Source organism: Vigna unguiculata, chromosome 10, assembly GCF_004118075.2.
Source record: "Vigna unguiculata cultivar IT97K-499-35 chromosome 10, ASM411807v1, whole genome shotgun sequence".
Classification (NCBI taxonomy): domain Eukaryota; kingdom Viridiplantae; phylum Streptophyta; class Magnoliopsida; order Fabales; family Fabaceae; genus Vigna; species Vigna unguiculata.
This window is the reverse complement of record NC_040288.1, coordinates 28,184,068-28,198,483: the sequence shown is the minus strand read 5'-3', so window position 1 is coordinate 28,198,483 and position 14,416 is coordinate 28,184,068. Positions and strand designations below refer to the sequence as shown.

General features: G+C 31.6%; 2 protein-coding genes and 1 long non-coding RNA gene across 5 annotated transcripts; 1 reads left to right on the top strand and 2 right to left on the bottom strand.

Annotated features, from left to right (window-relative positions):
* Positions 1-34: 34 nt before the first annotated feature.
* On the bottom strand, positions 35-1,868 carry LOC114165487 (cationic peroxidase 1-like). Its single transcript, XM_028050099.1, has 4 exons — positions 1,653-1,868; positions 1,250-1,441; positions 924-1,089; positions 35-444 (listed from the first exon to the last, which is right to left on the bottom strand). Exons 1-4 carry the CDS (start codon positions 1,866-1,868, stop codon positions 59-61), a joined length of 960 nt encoding a protein of 319 aa, XP_027905900.1. The 3' UTR covers positions 35-58.
* Positions 1,869-5,535: 3,667 nt separating this feature from the next.
* Positions 5,536-8,452, top strand: LOC114166667. 3 transcript variants are annotated; one of them, XR_003599976.1, is made up of 3 exons: positions 5,536-5,723; positions 7,557-7,671; positions 8,020-8,452. It is a non-coding gene; the product is annotated as an uncharacterized LOC114166667 (long non-coding RNA). The 3 variants fall into 3 exon arrangements; XR_003599977.1 differs by having other exon boundaries at positions 5,536-5,814; XR_003599978.1 differs by lacking the exon at positions 5,536-5,723 and adding an exon at positions 5,836-6,631.
* A 2,543-nt stretch (positions 8,453-10,995) lies between these two features.
* On the bottom strand, positions 10,996-13,623 carry LOC114167299 (cationic peroxidase 1-like). The gene is made up of 4 exons (XM_028052354.1): positions 13,302-13,623; positions 12,119-12,310; positions 11,843-12,008; positions 10,996-11,610 (listed from the first exon to the last, which is right to left on the bottom strand). Exons 1-4 carry the CDS (start codon positions 13,569-13,571, stop codon positions 11,225-11,227), a joined length of 1,014 nt encoding a protein of 337 aa, XP_027908155.1. The 5' UTR covers positions 13,572-13,623; the 3' UTR covers positions 10,996-11,224.
* Between the last annotated feature and the right edge of the window lie 793 nt (positions 13,624-14,416).

Sequence of the window (14,416 nt, the reverse complement as noted above, 5' to 3'; positions counted from 1 at the left end):
TTAAAATAATATTTTTATCAATAATGAACTGCCATTGAAAAAACACTTTCTGATTAACTCAATTAACTTTGCTGCACTGTTTTCTGATTTGGCCATGGGTGCCAGTAAGAGGACCAAAGTTTCCCATCTTGATCGCTGTGTTAGCAAAATCTCTTCTGAAGTGTAAAGCGTTGGATGCATAAAATTCAACTATTGAATCTGTGGAACCACCATTGTAGAGCTCTTGATCAGAGTGTAAGAGACCCTTTTTCACCACCAAATTCTTGTAATAAGCATTATCAAATCGGTGAGGAGTAGAACGATCTAAAGGAGCTAAGTTATCATCACCACCTACGAAGGGACACTTTGCTTGCAATGATCTTGCATACGACGGATCGATATTGCTTTCGTTATAAATCCTTGTTCTGAAGAATAAGCATCTGACGAAGCCTACGGTGTGAACACCTGAACAAGAAGTTTCATTTGTGTATATATAATCGGTGGAAATAATTAAGGGTGACTCAAAGTTCCATATTAAATATAATAGACAAAGATTCATGATTATGTTGTCTTAAAATTTTAGATTAAAAACGATATCAAAAATATTTATGTGTAAATCTATAATATTATATATAAAACCATAATCACTCGATAACTATAATCTATATAAAAAAAATCTTAATTATGGTATCAAAACAGATAGTTCGAGATTAAAATAACAACGTAACTATAATAAAAAAATCATTATGCACTAATGATTCGAGTGACTGATACCATAACCATATCATACGAAGAAAAACCAATAACCATATCATACGAAGAAAAGTTTAGGGACTCAACGAGAGATTGTTGACTCATGAAAGAGAACCCAACAATAATCAGATGCATAACCCTAAAGTATTGCGAAAAAAACAGCATCTAATGCATTATGGCAAGTAATTAACCTGTGAAAGCAACCATTTCTTTGGCTGTGAAATTCTTTTTGGCGAATGTAGCAAGAAGCTGAGAAAGATTCATAAAGGGAGAAGGTAAATCTGTAGAAACAGCACTTATATTAGCAGTTGTCGAGTCTCTTCTGCCCAATCCAACGTTCCAACTTGGTCCACCTTGCTGGGAATCATCATGTCTCATTCATCAACAATCATGCACATCACTTATATACAGAAAGTCTTAAATTTTTACATTTTATCCAAAATCTAATTTGTAAAATAGGTATATATAATAATCTAACTAGCTTCTTTTCTTTTTTTTGAATGAATTGAATACTTACAGCAACAATAGAATCTCTTGCAGCAACAGCTACTATGTCAGCGCAAGAAACAACACCAGGACACAGTTTTTCGAGTCTACCCTTTATCCTCTCTATGATATCCGTGCCATTTGTAGAACCAGTATCGGGAACGCCACTTTGTTCGCCGGTGAAATTCTGCGTGTCTTTCAACAGAATCGATGCATCACATCCCTATACAACATTTCACCCAGCAAAAGCAGAAAAATAAAAATCAAAGATGAAGTTTAGTATCTGGGTGAGTATGATATTGTATGTTACTTTAACTTGTAAGTTATACAGTTTAGTTTTGTATATATCTAGAAGGATATTGTATGCAGAATGCATATTTGTATGCACTGTTCTCGAAAGTAATGCATAAAAGTTGAGGAAAATGAAGACTTGCTTGAAGAAAGCAATCAATGAAATGAAGACTGAATAAGGGTAAACCCATGGTAGGATCCTTCCTCAAAGCAGTGGTTACTTCTTCCTTAATAGTTTGAAGTGCGAGGGGGCATTGTAAATTATAGAAGTCTGGGCGTAACTTGTTAGCAGAATCAGCTGAAGCTATCCCAATAAGGCATAAAAACAAACAATTAATGCAGAGTTTAATTGCAGCCATGGTTATAGGAAATTCTTTAGCTACTGTAGACAAGAGAGTTCGTGAACACACAAGTTCATGATTGACAGAAAAATATATGGCACCTTTATATAAAGACATATGATGCTTATTTTGGATATTGTTTACCTCGGATATTGTTTGATAGTTTTTAAATTTTTAAAATAAATTTAAATATTTTTCCTTTTGTTTCATAAAACTATTTTAAATGTAAAATGGAAACTTTTCAACGATAATTAATTTTAAGGCTTAATTCTTAATTTGATCATTTAATTTTATTCACATTTTCAAAAAGACCCCTAATCTTTTATTTTTTCAATTTAGTACTTCAAATTTTTTAAAAATATTCAATTTGATCATTTTCGTTATATTAACATTAACATTGTGTTCGTATATTGTTATGTTATTGTCACATAACTATGTTTGTTTTCAATTTAGTCCCCTTATTTATAATTTTGATTCAATTAGTTTTTCTTTTTTTAAATGAAGCAATTTGGTCCTTCAATTTTTTTAAAGTGTTCAATTTGATCATTTTCGTTATACTGACATCAACGTCGTGTTCGTACATTATCATATTATTGTCACATAACACTTAGGGATGACAATTTGGGGCGGGCTGGCCCGCAGGCTCGCACAAAAAATTGCGGGGCGAGTTGGGATGTTGAACCTGTTGGCCCGTAATGGCCCATCCCTCATAGGCCCGCAGCCCTCGCAGGCTAAAGGTGGGGCGGGGCGGGCTGGCACGCTGACCCGCTTACAAAATTATATATTCTCATTTTCTAATAATCACATCATTCATCAGGTTGTTTCTTTAAGTTCCTTTTATTTTTATTATTATTATTATTATTATTATTATGTTTATGTATAATCATTGTATATAAGATAATGATTTTAATTTTTGAATATGGAATATCTTTTTATGAATTTTTAAGTAGATGTCTTGTAAGGTGACATGTTGCTATTGTATTTTAGCTATAATCTTCGTTATTATTTTTCTTGTCTTTGATTAGGTAAACTAATTGGAATTATTTCGATAGAAAATTAATATCAATTATTATGAAAAAAAAATTATTTTGCTCAACACAAAAAAAAAATTCACTCATCACAAATGCGGGACAGCCCACAGGCCAACCCGCAGGGCGGGGCGGGCCAAAAAGGTGAACCCAAAATTAAATTGCGGGGCGGACCAATCCAACCCACACTTTGCAGACCAAAACACGGGACAAGTCAAAACAGGCTGGGTTGGCCCGCTTTATCATCCTAATAATAGTGTTTGTTTTCAATTTAGTCCTTTTATTTATAATTTTTTTTTTAAATTTAGTCCCTCTCTTATTTCAGACCAAATTAATAATTAAATTTAACTATAAGTTATATATACATTTATATATACATATTAAATTTAAAAAATATATATATATATATATATCAAATCACTTTGTCTAAATATACAAATTGTTTTTGTTTTTTTACATTTTTATATTAAAAATCTCTATTTAAACTTATAATATTTTAAAATATTAAAAATATAAATATAAAATGATACTTATCATATCATATTAAGATATTTGTCACATTAAACATAAATTACGAGGTACACGATATTAAAGTCATGCATGATAACAGATAGGACGAAAGTATTAAACCTAATTTTAACTGATCATTCAATTTTAGGAGGGTAGTCAACCTCTTTTGTCCGATTCTCTCCTCTCAAAATTCGTCTTTAATTTTGGATTACCTCTTTTCTTTCCATTCTCCTCTGTCAAAATTCTGACCACTCTTTTTTTCTATGTCATTTTCTCTGTCCCACTCCTTCAATAAAAACTTTAACCTTCATTTTTTTCTGGACCAAACTCCTCCATCCTCATTCTTCTATTTTGAAACTCAACCTCTATTTCTTTTTCTTTTTTGTTGCAACCTCTCCATCTCAAAATTCAACTCTCTTTTTTACGTTGTTAAGATTTTATTTTTATCGGAATAATATGATTTGTTGTGGGAAAATAATTTGTTGTGACAAAAAAGACAAACTCAAGTGTATGCGAGTGTAAAGGAAATTTTAATTTAAAATCCGAACACTTAAAACCTGTTTTATTCATATTAATTTATTTATATTTATTTGAATCCAAAATATCCGACTGTCCAGTACTGTTTCTTTCGGATGGGCCGGTTTCGCTTAGGTATCTTTTCTTTTCAACTAGGAGAATGGGGGCTTCTGCCTGCACCCCCAAACCTTCTCCTCTACTTCCAATAATTATCTTTTTGACCCTAAGTTTTCTTCATCCTCAAATTAACTCCACCGCCTCCTTCTCCTCCCGCTTCTCCTTCTCCATCCTCTTCTCTCCCTCCTGCCCCTCCGGAAAAGGCCTCGCCTTCCTCATCGCCTCCTCCACTCACTTTCCCACCTTCTCCATGGGCCTCCCCCCAACCCTCCCCCAGCACAACCTCCTTCGCCACACTACCTTCGACCCCTCTCTCAGCGACATCAACGACAACCACGTTTTTTTTAGAAACGGATTTCGGAATCCATTTCATATTTTTCTAAAACGGATTTCGATATCCGTTTCACAATTTTTTTTTGTGAAACGGATTTCGGATTCCGTTTCAGAAAAGTATGAAATGGATTCTGAAATCCGTTTCACAAATTTTTTTTTCCAGAAACGGATTTCAGAATCCGTTTCATACTTTTCTGAAATGGAATTTGAAATCCGTTTCATACTTTTCTGAAACGGATTCCGAAATCCGTTTCACAAATTTTAATTTTTTTTTTGTGAAACGGATTTCAGAATCCGTTTCACAAATTTTAATTTTTTTTTGTGAAACGGATTTCAAAATTCGTTTCATACTTTTCTGAAACGGATTCTGAAATCCGTTTCATAAAAAACATGAAAATTTATGAAACAGATTTCGAAATCCGTTTCATGCTTTTGATTAGGGTCAAAAAAGTAATTATTGGGGATACAAGAGAAGGTTTGGGGGTGCACGGAGAAGTCCCCTAGGAGAATAACTACAACTTACACCGCTACAAAAATATATATTTTGTGTTAATTTTTTTGAATTGTTTTTCGTAAAAAATACGTTGTGAAAAATAATTTACAAAAATGTAATATAAATTTTTTTAAAAATATTTTGTTTAAAATAATTTTAACAGAAAATTATGTAAAAACTATTTATGAATTTTATAATTTTGTTAAAAATAGTTATTTATGCAAAAATTATCTACCAATTAAAACTTTTTAACAAATTTATAAGAAAAATATCATTAAAGATGAAAATTTTTAGTAATATTTATATATTAAAACTCTTTTACAAAATCAAAAATAAGACATTTTAATCATGGTAAAAACTCTTTTTCTTACATCACTTACAAAGTGCTATACCATGCAAAAATTATCCTAGCACTTGGAATTCTTTTACTATGATTTTTTTTTATTGTTGTTGGTAATGAGAAATATATATTGATTATTGAATTATAATGTATACCTAACCTGTATGTAAATATGGGATTTTGATACGGTGCATGAGGTTAAATAGCCACTCAAGGAAAGAAAAGCAAATCCTATCATATTTGCACTAGGATTATTTATATGTGACCAAATTAATTTATAAAAGAGTCATGATGGAGTAAACAATATGTAGAAAAATATCGAAGTATGTAATAGATATAATTCTCCAAACTTACAAGAATTCACGAAGACCTACAATAGTAAAAAATGGTAACAATAATCTCAAAAGAAAACACCAATGTTTTTAACGTGAAGAAAATCTTCTCAATATGACAAATAAAAACCCACAAGCACAAGTCAGTCGATGAAGCTTCACTAAGATCAAGCTTCTACCTTAATAGTTGATGCAATTGAACTGGTTAGACTTCCCTCGATTCCTGTATACTGATTACATGGTGTGCTTTCTCTAGTGTTCGCTCAGCGTGATCATATTGATCACCGCTTTATAGGTGCTTGACGAAATGTCTGAACAAATTCCTTCATTTTGTTTTTTCTGTTTTACCGTCTTCCCTCTTCTATATCTATTTATACCTACTTCCCTTCTTTAAACACATATAGTAATACAACATTCTCACTTCTTGAATTGTTATCTCTTCTTTTCTCTGGTTTACTCTGTGATCATCAAGTTCCATCCTTCGGTGCCTTTCTGCCACAATCTCTCTTTGGTTGCTTCTATGTCCAAAATCACGAATGGTATCAGAGCTCTTCCTTTGAAGAGCTCTGCTACGTAACTTTGGTTTCTTGCCTCGCTTCCTTTTTCTTTTCTTGTTCTTCTTCCATTTCTTGTTTTCTTTTCTCTCTTCTATACTATCATGACTAACCAAGCTGCCAAACCAAGCTATTTAACTCTCCATCTAATTGAATGGTCACTGCATAGAAGCCTGTTACAAGAAACATGGCTTTCCCTTGGTCATAGATTCAATACCAAGTTAACAATCCCAATTCTCAAGAAGCTGTATCCACAAACAAAGATAAAGGTCCACCTTTTGATGTTCTTGACATAAAGCTCACTACCCAACAATATCAAATTCTTGCAAATCTTTTCAAGAATAATACTGATAATGGCTCACAACCCACTACAAATCTTGTCGGGTCCACCGTTTTGCAAACCTATTCGCCAAGCAATATCTCTCCTTTTCAATCCCTTTAGCTTGTGGACTCTGGTGCCATCGATAATATCTTCACCTCATTAACCTATTTCTCATCTTATCATATCATTAACCCCATTTGTATTGATCTCCCCAATGGTAACCATGTTTTTGCTATGTATGTTGGCACTATATATTTCACTCCAAATTTATTTCTTGAAAATGTTCTCTATATTCCTTATTTCATATTCAATATTATTTCCATTTCTAAACTTACATTTTTCTCTTCATTGTGAACTAACTTTTTCATCTTCTAGTTACATAATATAGGATGTAAGATCGAAAGAGAAGATTGGTTTACTTAAGACTAAGGATGGCTTGTATATACATACATCTTATAAGTAATTTTTCATCTTCCAATTATAATGTTGAAAACATTGTTCTTTGGCACTCAGGACTGGGACATCCTTCCCACAACATTATGAAAATTCTGCAATCCAAATATTCCTATATTCATCCTAATCATAATCATCTATGTGATATCTGTCATATCTAAGTTGAGAATGAAAAACATATATTCCCAACTTGAGGGGGCTTGATAACATAGTGTGCTTTCTCTGGTCTTTGCTCAACGTGATCATATCGCTCTATAGGTGCTTGACGAAATGTCTGAACAAATTCCTTCTTTTTGCTTTTTCTGTTTTATGCGTCTTCTCTCTTTTATATCTATATATACATACATGCTTCCCTTTTGTAAACACATACAATAATATAATATTCTTACTTTTTGAATTGTCATTTCTTCTTTTCTCTTGTTTACTCTATGATCATCACGTTTCATCCTTCGGTGCCTTTCTGCCAGGATCTCTTTCTGGTTGCTTTTTTGTCCAAAATCAAGAATGGTAAAAACATGTTAGCTAATACTGGAATCCTTGAAGCCACTGGCAAAAACTTTTGTGTTAACATACATTCATCATTTAGATTTTGATTTGAATATTACATTAAGCAACCTTGTTTTTCTTTTGAAGATTTTTCTTTAGTTAAGTAACTATTAATTGTCTATGTATGAGTATTGACTTCATGTTTCTTAAACCACATATTAGGTTGCATCTCAACAAGGCATCTGCTTGGCCCAAGGTTTTAATCGGATGGAAGAGCTTGAGGAAAATCCAGAGGATCCCTTCAAGTTCAAGGGAGTCATGGCTTCAAACCTTTTAGGTAACATGATCATATTAGTTTAATAGCTTTAGTTTTATGGGGTCTGTCCCTTGAGATGATAATGAAATGATTAATATGATTCAAGATTTTTCATTGGTTGGTCCAGGGTTGTGGTATTCCAATGCAGGTAGTGAGGTTTCCTTCTAAATATTATATTATATTCTTAAAAATGAAAACTTAACAGACCCATAATGCATTATGATTATAAAGTTAATAAAGCTTCTCCAACTTTGCATGTATAATAATACTATCTTTTAGAATTGTTTTTTATTTCTTTTAATATAACTGTCTTTCTATTAGTACTCTTATTATTTTTATAGATCTCTTTTATCATGCTCTTTTAAATAGGAGATGGATGCAAGTTTTCTTTATCCACAATTTGCCCATGGTTTAAGATCAAAATTAGTTGGAGGGAAGTAAGGCCCTACTTACCCAAGCTTTCCCATCTCAACCACTCATGTATTAGGCCAAATAGATGCTGAAAATTCTTTTATGGCTCTACTTTGTGGTTCACCATTCTCGTTACAGTATGATTTTTAGAATGTCTGAACACAAGCTTGGCATGTCATCTAGTGATTCTACTAATGCCATTGGAAATTATGTTGTTGATTTTATGGAAAGTGGAACCCTCTAGATTCTGGTGTGGGGTTCATAACAAAAGATTTGATTAACTGTAACTTGCAAAGTTGGGTGAATAATTTTCCTGCAAAGATAGCGTACTAGATGTAAGATCATGAGCATCAGAAGGAACTCATACACCAACAAAAAGAGTATATGAAATTGTCAACACCCAATTTCGTTCGGGTAAATACATTTGTTTTGTTAAAATAATAATAATAATAAAATAATAATAAATAATAAAATAAAATAAAAAAATATGTTTTGATTGATGATAGGTTTTTAACTTTAATTCTATATGAAAAAAAAAAGAAAAAAGAAAAGAAGAAAAAAGCCAAGAGAAGGAGAATCTAATTATCACACTCTTTTCATAAGCTCAAATGTTTTGTACATATTTTCACCCCGTTGTTTGCTATTTACACTCTTCACATGACATGTCAGAAAAGGACGTTTCATAATTTCTGTTTTATATGATGTGTCTCATTTGTCAGTCAGAAAAGATACTATTTTAAAAAAATTAGAAGCAAATATTCCCGATAATAATGCTTTTAGAGAATGGTACAATTTTAATTGTTAAAAGAAAATATTTCTAGTAATAATTAGAATTAATTGTATGAATAATATGTTATGATTTGATCATGATCTGTATGTGACAGAAAATATGATTCTAGTAATTACAGTCAATATATCTTTAATAATTATAATCAATACCATGGATATTATGCGACTATTTAATTTCTATAATATATTTCATCAGGACCAATTCCTTCCTCATATATTTTATTATAATTAAAGACTAGGATTTCAGCAGTACCCAAGGTAATGTTTTTCATGATTCTCTTATAACATCAAATATATGACCGTTTGGATTGTTGCATGATTAAATGTGTTCGGGATTCTCATGTTTGATAATTTTGGGTTTCTCATTGATGCGCTCAACATTTCTCTTATCCTTTATTTTTATCTTGGTAATTAAAAAGGTATTTTTTTCGTAGGCGTTAATTCTCTAAAAAAAAATAATAAATAAAAAAAGTAAAAAATTATATTTTCTTTTATATAACTTTTGAATGTCATGTCAAGTCTCGGACTTGCTTGATAATCAAGACACCCATTCGTAGGCTTTTAATTCTTTTTTTTAATTAATAATAATAATAATAAAAATAAAAAATTATAAAATCATTTTTAAATGTTATGTCCAATCTTGAATTTGCTTGATAACTAAATATTTTATCATGTAGAATCTCGAGTTCTCTTAATATTAATATATATATATATATATATATATATATATATAATTTAAAATTTAGAAAAACAAAATAATAATATCAAACAACAAATTTTTTACAAACAACTACGTTATCCCTGATTTTCCAAATGGAAATACCTAGGAGCAAAGTATAATCCTTGTCGGGCCAACAAAAATAAAAAATTAATTTTCTTTTTAATCTTTATTATTTTTATGTGTTTTTATTTTGTTTGATTTTTGGGGAACAATAAATATTTTAAACATCAAATTTATCTTGCATACTTAATTAAAGAGGGAATCGTCTTAAGACGGGTGTTGTGGGGTGCTAATACCTTCTCCACACGTAATCGACTCCTGAATCCAAATTAGGTTTCGAAGACCATTCTTTTTAAGGTTTTTCTATGGTTTTTCATAATAAACTAGGGTGGCGACTCCTCTGTTTCATTTTAAATTATTTTCGTCGTCCCGCCGTGGTCTCGGTTGCGACAAAACTTATGCTTAGATCAACTAGAAGAGCAATTTAAAACTTGTATATGTATTTAAAACTAATTTCATTTTTATGCATTACAGTATATTATAAATTAGAGTTTATTGTTACTTAGTAATTAAATATGTAGCATTTTTAAGCAAGTAAAAAGTGGAATATATGTAAGTTTACTTAGCCGCCGATTTAATCACCGATTCAACCATCGATTTCGTCCCCCATTTAGACACCTATAATATTTTAATTAAATTAAACAATGTATCTATTTGCAACTGAAAACCGGTTTATTAAATTAATATTCATTTCTATAAGCGATGAAATTAGCAACTGAATTTTTAGTTGTAAAATTAGTCTCCAGTACTTCGATGTGACCAAAATTTTAGTATCGATTAGCCACTGTAATGTCAGTGACTATTTAGCCACCAATTTTGAAATCGATGACTAATTATCTTGCAATTAGTGTTTTCGTCACTTTTTAGTTTCAGTGGCTAATTTGATAACTAAGTGTTTGCAACCGATTTTACCTATTTAGCCACCAATTTCGTTAATAATTAAAATGCTTTTTCCTGGTAGTGGTTAGAGGTGTGGCCATAGACAATATGGTTAGTGACTGTCGTATTATAGAAACTATATTTATGTTTTTTGAAGGAAATATGTTCCCATGCAAAATTGCTTATTACCCTATGTTTTGTTTGAATATTTGAATGTGTTAAGTATTGGATGGTTTTATATCAAATGTAAAGGTTAGGGATGTTTTTATATCAAATATACATGTCTTAACTATGAAATATGTGGATGTAATTACAAGGACATTGTACATATTTCTTACACACACTTTGCCCATAAGTATATATTTATTTTATTTTGTTTCATTTGGTTAACTGATTACTTTTCTTTTGAACCCATGTGGTGTTTATTAAAAATATTTATATGGTTGAACATGAAAAACAGAACATACATAAAAATGCACCCATAATTTTGCAATGAAAATGAAAAAATCACATTATGTAATACACATACATCATACAAAAATATTTCCTGAAACAATCAGCAATCAAGAATGGCAAATTACCGATAAATGTAAACGAATGTGTCCAACATTGACACATAAATGAAACTTTAACAAACAAAGGAATGCAAGATTTCATGAGGAAATGCATGCACATTATGCATTACCACATACAGTTGAAACCAAAGAACTGAACTCAATTCACTCTGCTGCACACTTTTCTGATCTGACCCTGCGTGCCGGTGAGTGGACTAAGGTTGCTCATCTTGAGCATGGCGTTAGCAAAATCGAATTTAAAGAGTGACGGGAAAGTGCTGTAAGTTGTGACCTGGATGGCCGTGGAACCGCCACTGAAGAGTTGTTGATCGGAGTGGAAAAGACCCCTTTTGTTGATCAAATTTGTGTAGTAAGCACCGTCGAAAAAGTCTTTAGTGGAGATGTCTATGGGAGACAAGTTGCTATCACCACCAACCTTGGGGCAATTAGCTCTCATTAGGTTTGCATAAGTTGGGTCTATATCGCTCTCGTTATAAATCCTTGATCGGAAGAGTAAACATCTGGCACTGCCTATTGTGTGAGCACCTGGTCATCACCAACAAGTTTAACTACTTCAACATATATGAAAGCAATGTTCATGGTGTTCGAATCTTGAAAGAAGAAAGAAAAATGATCAATATGGTGTGAAAGAAAGACAAATCATAAAGAGGTGTTTGATATATAAGAGTGTTCTGCTGGATTTTTTATGTGTTGTTATTCTTTTGTGCTTCTAAATATATACCGATAGATGCAGAATGATGCAGTGATGTGTATGTACCTGATAAAGCCACCATTTCATTTTTTGTGAATTGCTTCTTTTGGAAAGCAGCGATAAGACCATTAAGATTGAGAAAGGGAGATGGAAGATCAGAGTTTGCTCCACTTAAACTTGCAGTGGTTGAGTCTCTTCTTCCCAAGCCAATAGGCCATCCAAGCCCACCAAGCTGAACATTTTTTCTCACTCATCAGTTTTTCATATGTATAAATGCATTCATGGAAGTTTTGTTCTAATATGTTGGTGATATAATTAGCCATTTCTAAAGGGAATACTTACAGCAACAACAGAATCTCTTGCAGCAACTGCTAAGATGTCAGCACAAGAGACAACACCGGGGCACTGACGCTCTAGTTCGGCTTTTATGTTCTCTACGACATCAAAACCCCTTAGAGAATTCAGGTTGGGTAAGGCACCTTGTTCGCCCTTGAAAGTTGCTGTGTCCGCTAACAAAACCGATGCATCACATCCCTTCAAAATGCAACCTAATCTTAGAACATGTTTCATTATATTATAATAACGAAATTTGCCATAATAATGGCGTGCTACCATTATCGTACTCCTTTCGATTTTTATGTTCAATATCTCTAAATTGATGAATGCATTAAATATTATTAAAAAGTAATTCAACCTCTCCCTTTTGTATTCAATTATATATTATAAATTAATCTTATTTTTAATTGAATTAAAACTTGAAATAAATATCTAACCTCAATTAAATATAACACTAATTAGTGAGATTAAGTTTAATTTTAAACAAATTACATCAATACACATAATACTATTAAATTATTTTATTTAACAAAAATGTGCCACGTCCTTCCCTGACACTGTCACCCAATTATTAATTAACGGCTAGTATGGTTATGTAGCTAACACGAGAATGTGTAGAGCACGTTATGGAATTGACATTTTAATAAAAGTTACAGCAGCATTAGAGTATAAAATATAAATAATAATAATAATAATAATAATCATATTTAAAAACTATTTTAAGAAACCAAGAACATAAGATATCAACTATGTTTATGCTAACACACTAATACCTTTGGTATATTTAAGTATGTGAAGCAAATACATTCAATGCTATATTCAAATGAAAGAAGAAAAGAACATATTTAAAAAGATTGAAGTCATCAGAGAGTCCATTAAAATATTTTACTAAATAGCTATGTCACACAAGTAAATTGTTAGTCACATAATTGGACGACAAATGATAAAGTAAACTATTCATTATTCAACTAAGAGGTTGAGGAATTTTTCTTATTATAAGCTTGAAAACATACAATTAACTAAAATCGTAAAATGACCTAATGGGGAATTATTAGTCTAATCAATTAGTGTGGATCGTTGTGTATATATCCTAGGTGGGAGGAACATATATTTCACTTGTTAAACAATGTTGAAGCTCTTGTATGCAGGTAAAATTTGAAACATATAAAAAGATTAATGACAGACTTACTTGGACAAAGCAATCATGGAAATGAAGACGGAGCAAGGAAGCACCCATGCGAGGCTCATTCGCCACAGCATAGGTTACGTGTTTCTTAATGATGTCAAGGGCTTGGGGACACTTGAAAGCATAAAAAAAGGGGTTTAGCAGAAAATTAGATGAAGTGCCAGAACTAGTTGTTGATGATGATGAAGGTGTTGAATATGCAGAAGCTGAAACTATACCAACAAGACATAAGACCAAACAGATTTTGACCCTTTGTTGAGAACTTCCAGCCATGTTTGTAGGAATTATTCTCAACGTAGAGTGAGGAGAATAGAGGGGTTTGTGGTTCGTGTTTGGTTTAGGGCATGATGAAATGTGTTGTATATTTATACAAACATACTTATGTTTTTATTAAAGTAATGTGAAAGTTGTGGACATCCATGATATCCAATTGTTTAGATTAAATTAAGGTTTCGTGCTATGGAATTAGCTGTATTGTGCTAAACAAGTTGACTTCTTGATGGTTTGCAGATCTTATGCGGATTTAGTTGCAGGCTCCTGTGCTAATTAACCACGCGAAAGTCTAACCAATTGATAATTTAGGTTTAGCAAAAGCAAAATTGTTCATCCCTTTCGCTGGCAATTATATATACGTGTATCCTTCTTTTAACTTGAAATTGATATACATCAAAGTCTTTGATGTTATTGGGAGAAAATGGAAAGTTATACGATGGTTTGGTACATTCACTCTGTCATTGGATGCATTTCAGTTCCATGATTTGAACATTAAAAAATTCACCTTGTGTGTCACTTTATTTTTATATTATTTTAATACAAATGTAAAGAATCGGCCTAAAGCTTTTTAACAAAAAAAAAAACACATATATAAGTTAAGATTTTCCAACATTTTCCAAAACATATATCACCAAAACATTTTCCAACATATTGAGGAAAAGTTAAGATGCTGATATACATATATAAGTTTGTCTATATAATTTTTTTTTATTTGTTATTGGGAACTGAGTTTTAGAATTGTCTTTCACTTATAAATTTTATTTGGTATGAAACTTTCAACACACACTTCTCAAATAAAATAGGTACATTTCATATGTAAATCTAAAGATTTGTGGGTGAGTTTT

Excerpts from the sequence above, each read along its gene's own strand:
- LOC114167299 (XM_028052354.1), bottom strand. The coding sequence starts at position 13,571 with ATGGCTGGAAGTTCTCAACAAAGGGTCAAAATCTGTTTGGTCTTATGT. Across the intron at positions 12,311-13,301 it reads TCCATGATTGCTTTGTCCAA|GGATGTGATGCATCGGTTTT; the intron begins GTAAGTCTGTCA and ends TGCATTTTGAAG. Across the intron at positions 12,009-12,118 it reads CAAGAGATTCTGTTGTTGCT|CTTGGTGGGCTTGGATGGCC; the intron begins GTAAGTATTCCC and ends AAAAATGTTCAG.
- LOC114165487 (XM_028050099.1), bottom strand. The coding sequence starts at position 1,868 with ATGGCTGCAATTAAACTCTGCATTAATTGTTTGTTTTTATGCCTTATT. Across the intron at positions 1,442-1,652 it reads TCATTGATTGCTTTCTTCAA|GGATGTGATGCATCGATTCT; the intron begins GCAAGTCTTCAT and ends AATGTTGTATAG. Across the intron at positions 1,090-1,249 it reads CAAGAGATTCTATTGTTGCT|CAAGGTGGACCAAGTTGGAA; the intron begins GTAAGTATTCAA and ends GATGATTCCCAG.